The 21,254-nt window shown below is 39.3% G+C and overlaps 1 protein-coding gene across 1 annotated transcript in view; it reads right to left on the reverse strand.

Annotated features, from left to right (window-relative positions):
• Positions 1-4,053: 4,053 nt before the first annotated feature.
• Positions 4,054-21,254, reverse strand: part of LOC134672969 (serine/threonine-protein phosphatase 2A catalytic subunit beta isoform) — a 28,898-nt gene continuing 11,697 nt past the window's right edge. Inside the window, exons 2-8 of the mRNA XM_063530923.1 lie at positions 18,021-18,230; positions 12,819-12,992; positions 10,618-10,748; positions 6,675-6,860; positions 5,765-5,818; positions 5,202-5,281; positions 4,054-4,117 (exon numbers count right to left, since the gene is read on the reverse strand). Of these exons, the coding sequence (XP_063386993.1) occupies positions 5,209-5,281; positions 5,765-5,818; positions 6,675-6,860; positions 10,618-10,748; positions 12,819-12,992; positions 18,021-18,230 (828 nt within the window). The 3' untranslated portion in view covers positions 4,054-4,117; positions 5,202-5,208. The remainder of the gene's footprint in view (positions 4,118-5,201; positions 5,282-5,764; positions 5,819-6,674; positions 6,861-10,617; positions 10,749-12,818; positions 12,993-18,020; positions 18,231-21,254) is intronic.

Genomic DNA, 21,254 nt, shown 5'->3' on the forward strand with positions numbered 1-21,254 from the left:
GCGTGAGCGGGGCGCGCCGCTTTTACATATAAAACACTCACGCCCCGCCCGGAAAACGCGCCCGTGTGACGGAACCTTTATACTCCTATACTTCATTTAGGTGTTTTGTAGTTTCTTTTAAACCAGTTACCACTTTTTTTGTAAGGTACATCGCAAGGGCTGGAAAGAAAAATCTTTTTATAATTAATTTTATTTATTATCTAATTCCTATCAACGGGCATAATACAGTTGCAAGAATAAATGTATGTCTCCGGTTGTTTACATTATTATTTACTGAGGGAATACGACTCCAGGTTTCTCTATCTTATCAATAACCTATATATTTGCAGTTCCTTCGAGTCCTTGATATAATTCAAAACTCGGCTCTTACAAAATGTCATCATTGTAACAGATACTTTTATTTTATAAATTATATGCCGTTTGCAAGGAAAGCCTTATTGTAAATTTTATTCTAGCTTCGTTTGGGAGAAATAACACAAAAATTAAGCAGTCAAATCAACCTTATGCGTACAGTAATTAGGTTCTAATTGGCTTATTTCGCTCAAACGAAGCTCCGCATCATACATACTCTTTTTTTTGTATTTTTGGGTAATATAATTACTTTTTTTTACCTACAACTTACATACTTAATACTTAGATCAACGAAACGTGTGGCTTCAGGTGACATTGGTGGGTAAAGTCTTTGTATAAATTATTACACACGCGTTTCAATCGAAGTGCAGTTTTAGAAGTACATACATAATAAAACATTAATCTTTCGAGCCGGGATCACAAAATAACCACGCCAAAGCTGTGACAAACAGTCCGTTAGACTTTGGGTCAAATAATAATGGAATAAATTTCAGTATAATTTGTATAAATAAATTCTAAGTGAAAAGAAATGCCTCGCTAAACGCTGAACGAGTGTTCCGATGTCGATCGGCCCTGGGGGGTATATTCGGGAATCTCCACCTCCATCGCTCTTGCAACACTGCACACTGGAGTGACCGAGATGGAGATACAAGAATATCGAAATCACGATAGCAAGCGCGGGCGACGCCATCGGTGCACTCGGCCCGGGCCGCCCCCGGGCGGAGCCGAACTGTACAAACACTCTATTTCAATACCATCCATCGCTTCCATCATATAAAAATGTTACCATTATAAATTTATATACTTACCTTGCCTTTATATAGTTGAAATAAGTAGTTTCGGGAAATATTTGAAACTTATTTTTAAATAATAACAACCTACGTAATGCCTTGATCTTTAGGTATTTACAAGATTACCTAAATTGATTATATTTTTTTTTAAACAAACTATTAAAGCTCCACGGTTGTGAAACATTTGTTTTGTGGTACAAGTACTGTGGCACAAGGAAAGGAGAATTTAGAAAATTAAACCCGATAAAGCATGACTCGATATCGCGTTTCGTGGCAGAATGGCCTCACTGGGCATGTTTTGAACATAATATAGTGCTACAGCTATTTATCTAGGGACTCCGGGGGGGCACATCACATATAAATAAAACTCTACATAAAATAATTTTAAATGCCATTCTGTCAGGAAACAAGCGTTCCCTATTTTTTTTAGTTTACATACTATTACCCCTCTAGTAGTCCGATTCAAAGTAATCACGCCTAAGATATTCCACCTGTCCAATTTCTTTGACCAATCTCATTGCGTCTCACTCTCTCATTAAACAAAATGTGAGACGCAATACACATTGGGTATTTCGAATGCGTCCAGAATCGAACGCAAGAACGTAGAGTTTACGTGAAAATTCATTTCATCCAGTCTATGTGTAAAACAAAGTCCATAATATATTAAAATTTACTATCAAACAATTACATTCATTCAATAGTTAAAATATAAAAGTGGTCGACTAAAAACAAAAGATATATAAAATGGACTCCACGGGATTTGATCTACAGTAACCTAGTTTTGCAAAAATTATATAAACATATCGTGGGGTGACAAGCAATAGTCACTAACACCATTGAAATTATTGGACAATAAACCGTGTTACAAGTGTAATAAAGTGCATTGTTACTTTAATTTTTTGATAGTACTTAGTGACTTTTGCTTGTCACCCGACAATATTATATCGCGACACGACGATCTGAATGGGTCACAAGCATGGGGTGTGAGGCGTCACCAGAGACTCATGGTGGTATGTCCATAATGCCGGGCCGCGGTCAATGGTGACTGTCGACGGTGGCGAAATAAAACGACTGTGATAGCAAATGCACGCTGTTTAATGAGGTCTAAGTGTCTGATACATAAGTGTACATACAATAGGTCCGGACAGGTTATAATGAACATACCAGCATAGACTGCCGCGGGGCGAGACGCCGAATAATTAGACACAAGTACAGGAATTATGCTACGACTAACCGACCGCGAGTCGGCAACGTCTGCGGCACAGGCACACGCTGGCGGCTCGCGGTGGGACGCCGCCCGACCACCGACTAACTACTACCATAGAGTACCTAATATAAGTAAAGAAAGGGTTGTAACTCCATACATCAATTTTCTTACCAAAACGAGAGTTATTTCGTAGTCGACATCTAGCGTCATGTACCGGAATTTATCAGTACTGCTAGTTGACAATAGATGTCGCGGCGAACGAAAACTGCTCAACAATTTTCAGCGAATATTATAACCGGATTAACTGAAAGTCTATTTTTAACTCTTTTTGCTTATAATATTAGTTGACAAATTGTTTTAGTAGTACATTTTTCGTCAGTAGCGACACTTGTGAAATCTGGTGTCAAGTAGCGGTACTGATAGATCCACTACTTGACGTTAGATGTCGATTACCCTCGTGCCGCTCACCATACAAAATTATAGCTAAGGAAATTAGAATCTTGTTGTATTTTCAATTGGGTTCATTTTCATTTGTTCGAAAATTTTACGAGACAAATGAAATGCTACCTACTTTCTTTTTAATTAAGGTTGACATTTCAACGAAACTGAGTGTACATCCTAATGTACATTGGGCGGCACGAGGCTACGAAATAGCTCGAGTTTTGGTAAGAAAACTGATGTATTGAGTTACCACTCTTTCTTTACTTATATTACTCTATGATTCTACGAACAAAAGTCGCCGCGTTTCCATACTGTTCATCATTAGAACAGAGGTTTTTTACAGAGATCCCTAGATAAGGTTTGATGTTGTAGTGGGTCGGTGGCGGGGCGGAGAGGTGCGGGATGAGACGCGGTGAACCATCATGCGCATGCGGCCGTCGGGCGCGGGAACGACGGGGAACTTACACAATATATTCTGACAACAGAACTAAACTAACTACAGCGGCACGTTTTTTGATTCCTCGCGTAAATTTAAAAAAAAAACGTCAAATGGAACACTTCAATCTTGAAAAAACAAATGGTATACATAATATTATATTATATCTGTTATTTAATGTGGTGCACGTTTCCATTGGCAAGTTGTAGGCGAGACACGTGAGGAAACTAGACGACCACGTGCAAGTCAATTGCTTAAACAGCAAGAATAAGAGATACATGTTTGAATGGACGACACTCATTCAATTAAAGATTGTGATTTAGTATTTCCATTTGACGCGTAATTTACTTATAGAACAATTTTACATGCCGACGTTTTTTAAGCGATTTACTACACATATTGTTAATTTGGGTAGGTATTAGACAACGTATCGCCGAAGAAGTGAACCACCCCGCTTTAGAAATATCGCATAACACTTAACAGTAAAAAAAAACATATAATTACTGCTATATATTAACCTAAGTCTCCGTCGCGGGACGTTTCACTTCCCCGAGCGATACCGAACGTGTGATGGTAAGTTACAGGCCGCGTTGCAGGGCGTTAATGTGTAGGCTGACGCTGCGGGGCGCGCCGCACCGGCCGCGTTAGTCCTCTTGTGTTCCGTGTAGTGTTGTGTGTGTGTTCCCCGGGTGCGGGTGTGTGCGGGGTGGAGTCAGCCGGCGGCGAGCCAGGAGGCGACGCGCGCGAGGCCGCGCAGGCGCGCCGCCCGCCGCGCGCGCGCGCGCCCGCGGCTCCGCTTCACCCCCCCTCCCCCTCCCCCTCCCCCGCCGCCGCCGCCGACACCGCCTGCCCCGCCGCCGCCCGAGCCCGACTGCTTCATGTGCGCCTCCGCTGCAAACAGATACAAACTTAATACGCAGTTCTATAGTCCGTTTTTTTTAGCATTAGAAAGAACTTCGCAGAAGTTCGCTTGTGGTTCTAAATCTGGCACTTTTAGCGGTAACAATTTGAAGTAAATTATATGTATTGACCATGCGACATTAGATAATTCAATAATTATTAACAATTAACGAGCCTGATAAAAACTGCACGCTTGCTTCTGCGGAGTTCTTTCTAATGCTAAGAAAAACGAACTATAACCACGGAACGTTCACTCGACGCTGTCGCCGACGAAAACCGCCCTCGAAACCTATCGAGCTAGCAAATGCCACCTCATAATGACAATTCGCTGACCCGACGAGCGCACATAAACATTGACACTAGATACCGTCGCTTCTTACCGACCCAGAAATATCCAGGAAATTATCATTACCGGGTGATAAATCTCAACTTGATACGGGCGCCATTGAAAATCGATACCAAACGGTTTATATGCTATTGATATACAAAAATATACTTGAGGTATAGTTCGTAGCTTCGTAACTGAGCCCGGCGGCTAATCCTATTGTCTATTGTTAAGTAAAACCGCACGTGCTACTTACCTGCAAAAAAGGGTCATACTTATTCTATTTGGCACCTGAGCGCGGGCTAGTCTAACGCTCAAAAAACCAGTGTAGTCGCGCTCTCCGATAACGCGCCTTTGATACGCATCTCGATGACACATTTTAGACTGGTTCTGTAGCATTCGACTCGCCGGCACTCAGTAACTGAAGTACGCAGGTTTTTATGCAGGTGGTGGTGGCACGTGGCACGAGCGGTTTTACTTAACAATAGACAATAGGATTAGCTCGGACTCTGTTTGAAACCTACGAACTATAAACGGCTCAATTAGTCTAATCACGTATCACCCACAAATGTAAAACGTTTGTCATCTATAAAATATTTCTAAACTAAGTAACCAATAACACAAAATCTAGACAAAAATCTATTTGCTAAAAAAACAAAAGTAACATCTTCATTGATTTTCCTTACAATAAAACTGCTTTAAATTTTCATATTTAGCTAACTTTCTAAAATAAAACATGAAAACACTTACGTGCAGCCTACATGAAGTAATCCGGCGTTCGCCGTGTGACGTGGGGCTCGCCGCGCCGCGGGGCCGGGTCGAACTGAAGGCTGCAAACACACACACTCGTCAGCACACACACGCACACAACACACATCTAACTATACACACAATGGGTCATAAACTTCAATATCCATTATATAATCGATGTAATCGATAGGAATTTGATCACCACAATCAAATTCGCGTCATCACTTTGCGCTTATAATCATTCCATTCTGGTAATACCAGTTTTATCTGAATACATTTAAGTTATGTTAATGAGGTTATAGTGGGTATTTATGGGCCTATTAGTTGCCTAAAATTCACTATAATAAGAAAACATTAAACATTTTACAATCTCCTTTTATATACAAAATGTACATGTTCATTTTCATATTATAATATTTGAAACGGATAATTAGAACAAAATCCAAGATTTTGTAACCTATCAAACCTACTGGAAAATTAATTCAATGATATCTGTCAAAAACTATACTTATCAGCAAAATTACCCAATAGTTATCAGTATTTAATCAACAACAGATACTTACAATGAGTACTTAAGCGCATCATCCAATTCCATAATGGCGGCTTGGTTGCCGCACCTGCAACAAACACATTGTCAGCCATTGTGACTCGCACTAGATAAACATCGGGCTTGGACAATCGATTATAGTCAATGTACTGTAAATATTATGTAACGGCCATTAGCATCTAGAGTTAGAGAGAGAAGTAAAAAAGTAAATATTCCAAGTCTACGTTCTTCTTGTTGTGAAAATCCCGGGTTTATTTCCGGAGAAGTTCCAAGCTAATAGTAAATGATTTCAGGAAATCTATGCTGATAATTAGTCGTAGTATTACAGATTAATCGGCAGTAAAATCTTAATCTCAAATAAAACAATAATTACAATTACTGTATTCATTAGAGCACTGTTTTCGGTTTCACTTAATTTTACTTTTCTACTTAGTTAAACAGTAAAAGCAAGTTTTTTGTAATGGTAAAACAACACACACATGTAAACAAGTTTCCTCGCGAAGTTTACCTTAATAAAGAGTAATTGAAAAATGTCCATCGCGTTTCGCAACGAACAGGCCTAAGGGCTCATTAAGACGGGACGGGATTGCGGTATTTGATCGGTCGGCAGAAATGGATGTAACCTCAATAGCCTGCAATGTAACTAAAATCGCATACGAGTTCGCGCGCCATCTAAATGAGTCCTAGTAAAGGGACCAATAGCACAGGGCGGACACGCTATAAATCAAAATCATTTGCGTTTATATGTTTGCGCGGCACGTCTGTACACGCGTCATTGTGTATGTGTGGGTAAGTCGCTTTGCTGAGAGGACGCCAGAAGTCCGCCAGATTCATGTCGCGGGGCGAGGTAATGCGAGTCGGGGCGGGGCGGCGCGTGGCCATTCTGTATGGTAATACTATTACTTATTCTGTGCCAATAGACTGACCTATAGCAGTAGTTGGGCGCTGAGAATATAGTGACGACGTTCCGGTCGTGGCACCAGTTGTAGCCCTCCATGACCAGCTGGTGGGCGCGCGAGACCAGCGTCAGGCCGTTGCTGTGGTTGAACGTCTCCGAGATGTCCTGCCCGAACGTGTAGCCGGCCCCGCGAGGCGATATGCCCCATCCGCCTCTGCGAAAAAAACACTCAATTAGTATCATGAAATTTGGTAATCTCTACTTCTTTCCAAAGAAGTAAGAAGAATAAAGGTAAGGAGAAAGTAAGAAGAGTTTCTTTAGAAAGAACCACAAATGAGGAAGTGTTAAAAAGAGTAGGAGAGAAAAGGCAACTGTTGAGGACAATAGAGAGTAGGAGAGGGAAAATGATTGGTCACCTTATACAACATGACGCTTTTATAAATAACATAATAGAAGGAAAGATTGCAGGCAAGAGAGAAAGGGGAAGACCGAGGATAAGCTACATAACACAAATAAAAGGTAGCTGTAATGTCGTATAAGGAAATCAATGAGGCGGCCCTGGATATAGTCAAATGGAGAGAGCTACACTGACAAGAGTCTAACTCTTAAATTTACGACGACTTCTTTCTCGATTGCTAAGAATCGTGCAGAAATATAATTTGTCTCCATTGTGTGCGGTCATAATCGTAAACCATACATACGGATTGCTCCGCGCAATCTCTACTTAGTCACTGCCACTGCTCCCACAAGTCAGGATCGAGACCCGAAGTGTGGCTTTTTGAAAAAAAATACTACCCGAGAGAAAAAGAGTTTTACTTGCCTGATAAAAAGGATTTACTAAATACATTAACTTTTCACCCTGCGCAATACCATACACCATACCGTCTACAGAAAGCAAAAGGAACTGGGGAAAAGAGTCATATGTTAACCAGCTCCATGGAGCGTTAGGTAAGATTATAATAAATAAGTAATAATTATTCTAATGAGTTTCGACAATTAATAAGGAAAACTATATTTAATTGAGCTAAAGGCATCGTTTATTGCTGCATAATCCACATAATTATACTGAAATAACTACATCTTCTATTCTAAGTTTGGTTTCTATTGTTCAGTTTTGATTGCAGTGCTCTGATATAATTATTTGTAGCTTATTTCCTACAGTGACGAGTTAATCGACGTTAATACGACACTTTCTCAGAATCCACACAGTTCCACACACAGACTATAATTAGTCAACACGATTAAGCGATTAGACGTGTAGTTGCGTCGGATGTATGGAACCGGAGTTTTCCAGCGAAAACCACTGATTATACAGTGCAGTCCAGTCTAGAGTCTAGCAGTCCGATAATCTCTTTGCTAACGGATCTCGGTTGAACCGACCACTGAGACAACCAGCGTAAATGTGACCTGGAGATTCAAAGACTATGGAAGGGCGTCCTCCATGCATATAAGGCATCGGGCCGATGCTGAATACGGTGTCGGGCCGATGCTGAATGAAACGCGAAAAATTTTGGCTGTACAGTATGTAATACAAAATTTACACAATCGCACAGGAAGAAACATAATATATACAAGTAACGGTCGTTACTTATTTACACACAAAATTTACAAAATGTTTGCACACATTTCTCGCTCATTGACAATAAAAAACTAAACATATAAACAAAAGACGCGCGCTGACTGCGGCATACGTGCCATACTCGGAGTAATTAACAATGGAGCCGCCATTAACAGGCGTTCCCCTCTGTCGAAAATAGGCGGCCAATGGTCAACCACATGCCAACCATATGTATGGACTGACGTTTATCTGACATGACGTACTTACACATTTGATGTGCCCCTCCCCCGCTAAAAACGGCAGACTATTTTGTACCGAAAATTTTAGACATGGCGTCTCCATTGGTTATATCCTCCAAGGTGCCATACGTGGTCATTTAATCCGCCATCTAAGAACCCGATAACGCAGACAGTTACCTGTGCGTCCCAGCTCGTGATCATGCAATTTCATTGAAAATACATGAAAAAAGTATGTAGTACAAACATCAACACTTTTCATTGTCCATAGGTGGACCTTATGCCTTTTGTAATAAGGTTTACGAACTGCCTGTTAACAGTGTGGGCGTTGGTATGTATGGTTAGTCTGCGCTCGACTTAACAGCGCTAAGTGATTGGAATATGTACCAACATACGTCTAATATGGAATAGGTACCCAAAGATGCTAATTAACATAATGAGTTACCGTATTGCAAACAAGTGCAGCGTTTATGAGACTGAGGGTACTGGGGTTTGTATAGTATTATTATATTTTGTAATAATATGTATGCTAGTTTTAAGTTATTTATCTATGGGCCAATAGTTGCCTGAAAATAATTGTATTCATTCATTAATAATCTGTTATTGTATTTTTCTTTGTGGTGCAATAAAGTGTATTTACTTTACTTTACTTTAAATCTGGTGTTATCTATTATACTACTTATTGAAGCAACGTGCCTAACGTGATAGGATTTTGTTCAATGTTCAATAAGTATTACAAAAATGTGTCACTCGGTATTTTTGAAAGTGTTGTCATGTTATAAGGAAACTTGTGCAGTTTTCTATTATAACACAATTACGGCCGATGGTACTTGTACCTGTCTCACTACCAAGAAAACCGATGAGTCTTGTAGAAACAATTAAATTCAAAGGTCCAAGGTTAACGCAATTAAAAAAGTACTATCAACCACAATTAGCACTTTATCGCAAAAATAACTGCATTGACAGGATCAACAAACTTATCATAAAAATATAAAATCAATACAATACTTTCATCACGCTATCTTATCAGCCAGGGCGAGACACAACATTATAATCTCGAGGGCTATTATCATTGTTAATTAGTACGCGGAAGATGAATGCCCTTGGCTTGTACTATTTCATTCACAGCAGTTCAAATGTAGGTATTTGATAGTTTTGGAATGCCCAAGATAACCTCCAAAATGCAGGTTTTCAACCGTACTATACGGCACGTTTTGATAACTTTTGGCCGATGCGTAATTTAATTTGCCTTAGTCATAACAAGGATTTTGTTATCTAAAATATGACAGAAATAAGGCATCTTTTATGATTAATAATATCTGGAAGACCGAGCTTTACTCGGAAAACATAAAGACTCAAAAATGCGCGTTTTCCCAGACTTCATTTAAAGAGGTCATATCGTATGTCAATTTTATTGTTGTTTCATTGACCTTCTCATTACAATAAGTAATGATTAGTCTATTTCGTTTCGCAGTGTATTTATTGGTGTTAAACATTAACTCCATGATTAACCCCACCTCCCTAAGACCCTGTATCGATATAAAAGTTGCCTATGAAAATAGCTAACAATTCAGGGACACAAAAACTGTTTTACTAAACTCCCCATTCAATCCCATGTAATATCTCAACCAATTTTAGTAAATTTCTAAGCTATCTTCTACTAGAGAACCACCACGCAACTACTTTACAACCACCTAAAGGCTCCGTCACACAGGCGCGTATTGCGGGCGGCGCGTGAGCAGGGCGCGCCGCTTTTACATATAAAAAGCTTACGCCGCGCTCACGTCCCGCCCAGAAAACGCGCTTGTGTGACGGAACCTTAAGTTAAATGATAGTGTCGATCATACGGCCCAATTCGAACTTTAAGATACATCAAATATTAGGTATAGAAACGATATGGATCGGATATGTCAGCGTCAAAACGTGTCAAATCAAAAGTGACGTTTCTTGAAACAAATGCATCACTTTTGACACTCGTATGACACTGACGTATCTTTTTCACGTTTCTGTACCTCATATTTGACATATTTTAAAGTTCGAATCGGGACGATAGTCACTTCAGGCATGAGTTGCGTTCTCGCGCGCGAATCCATACTTGAAGTCGCGCCAGATGTATAGAGTCGCGCGCGAGAACTCAACTCACGCTAGACCGCCTGATGCTATGTAACGTGTCTCACCTGTCATCGGGGTCGCTCCACAGCAGGTCGCACATGGGTCCCTCGTGCGGCACCTCCTGCAGGCGGTCCAGCGCGCGGATGTGGTCCAGGGTGTCGATGGACGGGCTGAGACCGCCGTGAAGGCAGAAGATCTGGAATTGCAACGCTTTTGTTTATTTGCTCTAGACATAACACTCGCGAGTATGATAACTTTTTTGTAACATAACTGTGAAATGGTTATTAGCATTGAAATGTAAATTGATATTTTTCCGCTAGCGCTATCTTGTTATGAATCTTATGATTGGACAATATCGCTATTAGCAAGACTGTCTATTGTTCAGTACGAAAATAATGTTTAGATCTAGATAGGTTAATACATATATCTTTTTAAAGCGCGAAAAGTCTTTTCATTGATATGTAAAGGGGTAAAATGTAAATGTAAGGGGGTGTGTGATTTGCACACAGACATAGACAGATAAATCATCCCGGGGGAAAGGTTCGGCACTAGCACTGTGTACCTGACTTAACTGAATTGCGTACACAATTAAATTTGTCGACAGGCTCGCTGCAGGTCTCTGCATAAATCATCTAAGAATCAGTTGCACCATGCAGTCTGTCACCGATAAAACGTTCGCCATAACGTATGCGGAGTGAAATTTGGTCAAAGTTTGTTATATAAAATATAAAAACACAAAAATCTAAATAAAAAATATGTGTTGTCAATGTAAAGCCAATATATCTGTCAATCAGTTTGGTAAGTCTCATAAAGATTGGTTGTTTAATTTTGTAATTATGGTAAATCAACAAGAACGCCGTCGTCAAACAGTATGTAATTTCTATAGTAGCCATCCCCTATGGCCGAAATCAAAGGTGGTGGAACATTTTGTGCAAATGGGTGAGAGTCGAAGCACTATTTACAATATTCTGGCGTCCTTTGCCTTGATGAAAACCACTGCCAGAAAGCCTGGTTCTGGAAACTATTCCAGCTTGAGCAAGGTTTCTGAGAGAGCTCGATTAAAGAAAATTACGGCCGGCCGTGTCGCACAATCTTATAGAGAGCTCGGAAGAAAATTTAAAACTGACGGCAAAACTGTTAAAAAATATCTTAAAGACATGGGCATTGATAAGCGATGTAGAAAAGTTAAGCCCACTGTCTCTGAAAACCAAGAAATCACTCAGAAAGTACGGTTGTGTAAATTAGTCAAAGAAATATTTTACGCTAGAAACAATGTCACTTGCGTTATGGATGACGAGTCATATTTCACGTTAGATGGAAACGAGTGGCAAGGCAATTACTATTTTGAGAACACCAATGGTCCAACCGATGAGAACGTGAAATATGTTGAGCATACAAAATTTCCTAAAAAAGTTTTGCTATGCTTGCCATCAGTCGACGCGGAATGCCTAAGCCTGTATTCTTTGAGTCAGGTTTAGCTGTGAACGCCGACCGCTACATAGAGCGTTGTTTGCCATTAGTGCGGGATTTCATAAATACGAGTCATAGAGGAGAAAATGTAGTGTTTTGGCCAGACTTAGCCTCAAGCCATTATTCCAAAAAAACCCTTTGCAAAATGGCGGAGTTAAACATCCCATACGTACCGAAGACATCAAATCCACCTAATGTTCCGCAACTTCGCCCTATAGAAGATTTTTGGGCAAATCTAAAGAGGCGAGTATATTGCAATAATTTTCGTCCCAAAAATCTACAGTTTGATTCGAAAAATAAAATCGGAGCTGAATAAAATGCCGACATCTGTGTTTTCGACAGCGATGGACAAAGTACCACAGAACTGCCGTAAAGCATCTCGCATGGGAGTAACCTATTTTTTACACTAAGCCTTGACATTATTATAAAAACATAATTATTTTAAAAAAGGATGGTGTTTTTTTTATTTCAAATAATATTGAACTTTGTCCAAATTTCACTCCGCATACGTTATTTTTTTGCAGGGGAAGTTTCATAGTTCTCCGCGGTATCTCTACTATAGTCTGTACCTTTAGGTATTTAAATAAAAGTAAACAAGATCTACATTACATGGTCAAAATTTAAAGATGAAAACATTACATGGTCAAATAATGTAGGTTAAAGTCAGGTCGTTCAGTGTCAGATCCAGGCGTTTTTGCATTTGGTTGGTTAACCGATAAATGTTATACCGAAAATGTACGAATTATTTGTTTACTTTAACTTAAATACCTTAAGATACAGAGTATAGTTTCCATACCTGTCCGTCGACGAGCGCGGTGAGCGGCAGAAAGTCGAAGAGGTCGGTGAAGTGCTTCCACACGGAGGCGTTCCCGTACTTGCGCAGGCACTCGTCGTAGAAGCCGTACACCTGCGTGATCTGGCGCGACTCGTGGTTGCCGCGCAGGATCGTTATTCTCTCCCGGTAGCGCACCTGCAAACAATGTACAAAGGTTATACAATGCTAAGATTTTAGAATACACTGTATGCCATATTGAACCTTAAGTTCGACTACTAAGTTACTTAAAAGCCATATTAAATTATGTACATCCTTGATAACACTTCGACATTCTTCGTTTGAATTAAAACTAAACATAAAAGGTATGTATGTACATATGTTTTATTTTTTAAACGAAAATGGATCTGGATAATGTCAGAAACAAAATCATGTGTAACATAACTTGCCGTAATTTTGTTTATAACATTAAACAATGGGGTTGGCCGGTGGAAATTTTTAGCAGATGGCGCCATCATAGCTTGTCCCGTCAATCCCTAGAATTATGTCTTGTTTTTTTAATACCTTGGATGTCAATAATAAGGATAATGCCAAATCTCATAGAAAAAGGGGCAAGGTATGATGGCGCCATCTATGCAAACCTTTGACAGTTGCCAACCCCATTGAATAATCAAAGTATTTGTGATGTATTCGTATAAACCATTTTGTTAAGCAATTGACTTAATAATATATTAAATATTGTATGACATGACATCACTGCGCGATATATCCTATAAAGAGCAGTCCAATTCTGTCCTTATAAATGAGTACGACTACCTATAATACAATTTTCACGCTCTGCGCTATCTTTTTATGAAAATCTACATAATCACATTGCCGATTTAGCCACGCTGTGGGTCACCGCCTACTATATTTAAACGGTACATCACCGTCATTGTTCATTCATCGATCCGCTGCGTTAAGGTCCAACAGACACGCAAAAATAACCTTTGGCTAATTTTAATCAACCTAAAAAAGGGAAAACAAAGGTGCGGTCGAACGTAAATAAACAATTTCGGGCGCTAATGTAAGTATTTATAAAGAGATAAGAAGTGATGTCAACACAGTTATCTGAGATAAGGGATAAGAAAGCGCGTTTCCTCTCACGTATGCCAAGACTCGTTCGTACAATGAGTATAATGCCCCCGGGTGTTATCAGAAGACAGCTTTTTTCTTCTTTTTAGTGCCAGTACCATCTCCCACACTGTTAACCGTACGTCGGTGGACCTTATGCCTTTTGTAATAAGGTCCATCGATGTACAGTGTTGCTGTTTGGACATCTACCTAACCATCTGAGTCAGGGTTTGTCTGAACTAGAGTTCAGGTAATTTTCAAAATAGTTATTTCGTATGTTATTTAACTTTGAACTTTGTTAATTGTCAGTGAATAATCAAGGGCAAAGGACTGACCAGTGAGTCAGTTTCCGCATAAAATACACATTACGAACGATAGGAAACGAAATTTATTCAAAAATACTTTTAACTCGTTACTAGTTTGTTAGTTTTATAGAGTAATACCCTGGTGACGAAGCGCCGTAATATTTGCGGTCTCGACCGCCTTATTTGAATATTAATGTACATTTTTAAGTAATAAACACTTAAAGGCCAAAAGAAGGGAATTATATAAAAATTGAACGTTCCGGCCTCTAAAGGCGGGCATTCACGCGAGGACGCACATTTCGCTAAACACAGCTAATTAAAGTGCACACACGACTTAATGTTACCCAAGTCAGGGGTAGGATAGTGATACTAGAGCGTTCGGGCATTCTCGGCTCAGTTCGGCTCAGCTCAGCATTGCTGCGACCAATTATTAGGCTTAGCACAGGTTGACGTCCCTTTGCGTGCACAACCACAGATAAGATAATTAATTGAATTTTGACAACCCTAATTAGACGAAAGGGATAGTGCCATACATTAGAAGGGGACATGATTCGTCCCTGAACCGCTGTCAAATATCGGTTTTGTACGGATTCCTTTCTGCACGGTAGTACTATTTACTTATTCTGTACCCAAGTGAGCAAAAAGGTCAAATAAATGTCGAGATCGGCTGGGAATAGTTGGAGTACAGCTGTTTCGTATCGTACACCGAGGGCGTGAGAAAACAACCGGGCGTCAAAGTAAAAAGAGGATGTAATGTAATTACAACTGTAGTTCAATTAGAACCAAACATCGTTAAAAGTACTGACGTGCGAGTGTCGAGAGTAGAGACAGATTTAGCTTTAAGGGCTGATTTAGACGATGCGAGAGCTCGCATGCGAGTTTCATACCATTGCGGTTTTTGATCGGTCGGTTGAATTGGACGTAACCAACAGTCCGCAATGTAACTAAAATCGCATGCGAGTTCGCGCGCCGTCTAAATCAGCCCTTAGTGTAGAAGACGGATAAACTGCAATACGAGTAAGGGCCCCCCACATCTGGCGTCTTTCGAGCGTCGGCGTCTGTCGGCGTCTGGTCAGCGCAATGGAAAATGACGTTGCTGCGCAGTTGCGTCGACGCTGCGTCGACATTGCGTCGAGCAGCGGCCATAGAATTGTAGACGCCTACGCTCGAAAGACGCCAGATGTGGGGGGGGCCTTACCTAACAATTTTTAATTTTATTATAAGATTTGAGTAATCGACATCCACTGTGCTTAACGAGGTAGCCCTACTCTAACCACCCTAGTTCCTCCGCGAAACCTAGCAAACTCTTCAAGTTGCTAACTGCCTCCTTCAGTGTGCACGGATTCCCTAGGTATTTGCTCCGGTACACTTCTACCTGTTTACAGTCTAGGAGAATATATTTTGTTATTTCCTCTTATGTACATAGATCAAGTAAAGGAAAAGCTCAACGTCAAGGAGATGGCAGAGGACCGACATGGATGGAAAAAGCTCCACCGACAAAGAGTCTAACTCTTAAATAAATGATGATGATTTCCTCTTCTCCCATGCACGTGTTCATGAGTAGGTATTAATCAAGTAAACTAAATAATAAGTTATAGATTTCAATGATTTTTGAATGCGTAGCTATGCTATAGCTACAGATTTTTTCTTATTTAAATTTGTTAGATTGACTCAATTAATAAATATTTTTTAAGTTGTATATTCATGTTTTGTGATATTAAAATATCATTGTTTGTACTTTGTACTTAATAAAATATTCTCTTTCAGAGCAACACAATTTAGTTTTTATTTCGTCGTGTCTTAACAGACACAATAACTTATACGCAGTATAAACTAGTACGGCATGTGAAAACATTCACTTGGATATCAAGCGTTCATACAACAATAACAACCATCTGGCACTTCCGTCTAATAATGACAACATGAGAAAACGAAAATCGATTAAACACTCACGCCACGACTAATTAGCAAAGTGATAGGTATAATTCATTAGCTTGGTATAATTATTGATTTGTTTGTTAATTATTATTGTTATTGATAATTATTGATTGGTCTATTTGTGAGGATAAATGACATATGTATATTGGTCATTAACCAAATGCATTAAAGCAGTAAAAAATTTAGAAATACCTAATCGATAAACGATTATTTCTTCCAAAACGATAAATATTATGTTATGTGTCCAATTGTCCATCTTTCCAACCTCATTTACTGTAGGCACGGCAGCATGAAGTGTTTTTCTATAGCAACAATGGTGTGATACGATATATTTGGCTACATTGTCCGTGTCAATTTATTTGATGCTGAAAACAAATAAATTACTATATTGTCCATAAAAATTGCGTTATTAGACCAATACTTTATCTTGTTTTTATTACATGACTAGCCAAATCATAACATGTTCGGGCGCGGTGCATTCAACCATGCCATGCGTAAAGCGACATCCTTTGAAGTAAAGTTTAATTTCGCTCTCTAGTGACACACAGATTGGCGTGACATTTTCTACGCGATGAATCGCGAACAGCTGTCTCACGTTGACTGACACTGACACCTCGGATAATTACACTTCCTAGACCGGGGCTCGGTAAACTGTGGCTCTTCTAACAAACGTTTAGTTTACTAGCCGATATAAATAAATATGTAAATATTAGGGGACGTCTTACACAGATCAACCTAGACCCAAGAAAACAAGCTGACAATCAAGCAAGCTATCAGTTTGAGTATCCCACTGCCAAAACAGCTCCCCTTAATTTTCACGACTCCCGGTTTAGTAAAGTTTGCCAACTTAGCTGACCCCTAAGAGGCCTAAATTTCATAATTTTCTATTGTGAAGTGGTTTCATAAGTACCTATTTAAAATATTCAAAGGCGGCAAGATAAGATGCAAGTTGTTGCGTTGATAACAGTGACGCAAAGGACACAAACTTTACTGTTTCTAAATATGCGCCATATTTCAAGTCGTAAAATCTGGTATAATTCAGATTATTAATCGGGTGTGATGCTATTTCGAGGCTTATCTGTACGGCTCAAATTACATTTGTTAACGCATTCATTGTCACCTAGGCAAACAAGACATCCGCTCCAGGTCACAAAAATTATGTACCACGATCCCGACTATCGGGTCGTCCGGCCTGGGACCGAAATCATAAAATACCCGATAGTCGGGTTTCCGGCACTGAATGTGTAAAATTAAAATGAAAAAAAAAACGAACAACGCGTTAAATGCAAGTTCCTAAAGCAAAATAGTTGACAGCCTTGAGAACTTAAAAAAGTATATTTACGTGCTTGTTCTTAACTTAATGTTCTTATACGAATACAATAACAGTTTTCACAAATAATACCTAATGGTTAGAATTATTTGTATACCTAATGTTTTTAGCGTGATTTTGATAACTATATCATGATATGATCAATGACGACTTCCGATAATGTAACACAATATGTTCAGCTCGGCAAGATGATAAAAACAAATTATGCAGATTTAGAACCTGCCTATCTTGTTGCTGAACTCAACTGCGTGATATGCAGCATAGCTGCTCAAGTGTTCTAAAATCTGGTACTATTTCTTGCAGCATGCACTTTTGGCATCAGCATCAGCAAGATTGAAATGGTTTACAGCCTTCAGAATAATGACTTTACCCTTAGATGTCTCATGCTGAGTGAGCTGGCTTGCTTTAGATCTGTGACATTGCCTTGACTCCAGCGTAGGTAGAGGTCGCCGACCGCCGTAGTGGCCTATGAACAGGTAGTTGGTGTCCAGGGATCGCCCGCCGATGCGGAACATTTCCATCTAGTCGTGGAAAACTGACCTTAAGTGCAACCAGCAATGTGACAGTCTCGACGCTGTAGTACCCGCGGTCGACGTAGTCCCCCATGAACAGGTAGTTGGTGTCCGGGGACCGCCCGCCGATGCGGAACAGCTCCATCAGATCGTGGAACTGCCCGTGCACGTCGCCGCATACGGTCACGGGGCATTTCACCTCCTGTACGTTGGATTCCTTAGTCAGAATCTCTTTTGCCTGTAAAAAAAATTAAGGTTAGGTAACATTGTACGCATGTATTAAGCGCGGGCCTAATGAATGTTTTTATTAACATTAATTATACTACGCGTCTCGTTCTCGATGATAGATAACATGTAGTACTGTTAAGTATGCTTAAACTTCACAACGTTTAGAGATTTAAATTTGAAAAATATTCCCGCGCCCGACGCTATCACGTCGCGCGCGCCCGTGCCGGACGCCATATATTGTTTTTGTTGTGCAAAGCTTCTGACGTTCGAGAAACTAAATTAATTAATTATTATCGTTTATTGTGTTTCAACCACGTTTTAACAATGTCAAAGAGGTCACGTTCGCGATCTAAAGACCGGGAAGATCGAAAAACTTGTAAAAAACTCAAGTTAATGCAGGAACAAATTGATAACCTAACAAAATGTATGACGGAGTTTATCCAAAGCCAAAAAAAGGATAACAATGCTCCAGGTAAGGAATATAAAGGTGTTTTGTATGTCAAAGCTACTAAATATGAACGTTCTATGCGAACATCATATATTGAGCAGCTCCACACGAGCTTGTTCAGTTCTATACGAACATGAGTTTATTATTTTTTCCATTCGAAATACAAGCATATTTTCTTTAAAATACGGCAATTATTGCTGTAATCGGACGAAGTTCAACAAGAACTTGTTCGTTTTTTGTACAAAAAGTACTCATTTTTAAAAAGAATTGCCTCGTCACTACAAGTGCAATACCGTAATACGTCATATATATGTATTATACATATATTTTCATTTACAGATGTTGTGGAGGCTAATAAAGAAAATATACCAGAGATATCTAATAAAGACTCTGACAAATCTGCTAATAACTTACAACTTTCCCCTTCTTCCGATGTTGATATTATTACACCCGAGGATAATATTCAAGAATCAACTGAAGCTCCACAAGACTGGAACCAGGAGTTCCTAGAAATGATGGGAGAGGAATTACCCTGCTCTAATGCAACCACAAATATTGATGAGACTATACAGAAACAGTGGACTCATTGGATCACAAAGGGTCTAACAGAGGAGACTCGAAAGGGTCTTATCAAAAAATATTCTAGAGAAGGACCTCTTCGCACCGAAGCACCCAAAATAAATATGGAGATAGTGAGCCACTTAACAGAAATTGCTAAAAAGAGAGATCAACACTTTGTGGACACCCAAAATTGTGTGGGTACTGGACTGATTTCACTCGGGGCAGCTATATCAATGCTAATGGAAAACCCCGAAGGAGTTGACCACATGCAACTTATGAAATATCTTTGGGACACTGGAAAAATTATGTCAGATATATTTCATCAACACTCAGTTGCAAGAAAATCTTTCATTACACCAAATCTTGATAAGGACATTAAATCTACCCTAGAAGCGACAGATTCTGACGAATGGCTTTATGGTATCAAACTAAATGAGCAAGTAAAGGATGCCAAAAATATTAAGAAGGCTTCAGCTTCACTTAAGGCACCAGAAAAACCACCAGCTAAGAAGCCATACCAACAGCCCTATTACTCCTATCAGCCCTACCAGGTAAACTGGAGAGGCCCACCTGCGAGACCCAGACAGGTGGGCTATTATCCACGGAGGCAATTCACCAATGTGAGATACAAACCGAAACCTTTCCAGACGAAGTCTTCACAGAATGCAGGACGCTCCACAACACAAAAACAAAACCGTCCTGCATCGAAGAAGTAGAGGTAAATTATACTGCAGGTCGCCTACAACATTTTGTGGATATATGGAAAACTATTACAACTGATGACTTTATTATAAATTGTATCAGAGGTTATAGTATAACTTTCAAAAACAAACCTTTTCAATACCGAGAGCCAACTCTCAACTGGCCTCCGGGTGAATTTAAAAAGATAGAATTAGAAATTTCCACACTTCTATCTAAAGGGGCTATTGAAGTATGTTCAGATTGCGAGGGACAATTTGTGTCATCCTACTTCCTAGTTAAAAAACCAGATGGATCCCATAGATTTATTATTAATTTGCAAAAATTAAATGAGTTCATAGAAACTTCTCATTTTAAAATGGAGGATCTTAGAGCAGCCAGAGACTTAATTTCCCCAAATATGTATATGGCAACATTAGACTTAAAAGATGCCTATTTTTTAGTCCCAATGTGTAAAAATAGCAGAAAATATTTAAGGTTTAGATTTGATGGTATTTTATATCAGTTCACATGTCTCCCATTCGGCTTATCCACCAGTCCTTATATTTTTACCAAAATCATGAAACCCGTTATGAATAATATACGCTTAAATGGCTGGTTATCCTTAGTTTACTTAGATGATTTACTGTGCATTAGTGATACATATGAATCCTGTAAAAATAATATAAAAAGTATTATTACATTTCTAGAAAAACTAGGATTTATTATAAATTATAAGAAAAGCCATACAAATCCAAGTAAAAGATGCAAATACCTCGGTTTCTTTTTAGACTCAGAAAAATACTCAGTTGATTTACCAGATGATAAGAAAAATCAAATTATAAATTTCATAAGGCATTTTAAAGTAGGAAATCAGTACAAGATCCGCCTTTTCGCGCAACTGCTAGGAGTTTTAGTTGCAGCATCACATGCAGTTCAATATAGTAAAATATATTGTAAGAGACTAGAGAGAGCTAAATGGCTAGCGTTAACTGTAAATAATGATGATTTTGAAGGCTATATGAAAATTACTGATTATGTCAAAGAAGATCTTACTTGGTGGCACTTAAATGTATTGACTGGTTCTAACCCCATACGCACAAAGAAATACAAAATAATTATTTCCTCAGATGCATCTAGGTCTGGCTGGGGCGCAGAATCCAATTCAATAACTACCCGTGGATTCTGGAACCAGGATGATAAAAAATTTCACATAAATTATCTTGAGCTCCTAGCTGCATTTTTCGGATTAAAGTGTTTTGCCTCTAAACTCAGTAACTGTGAAATTCTAATGCGAATAGATAATACTACAGCTATTTCTTACATTAATAAGGCCGGAGGTGTCAA

The sequence above is a fragment of the Cydia fagiglandana genome, chromosome 17 (genome assembly GCF_963556715.1).
Source record: "Cydia fagiglandana chromosome 17, ilCydFagi1.1, whole genome shotgun sequence".
NCBI lineage: Eukaryota > Metazoa > Arthropoda > Insecta > Lepidoptera > Tortricidae > Cydia > Cydia fagiglandana.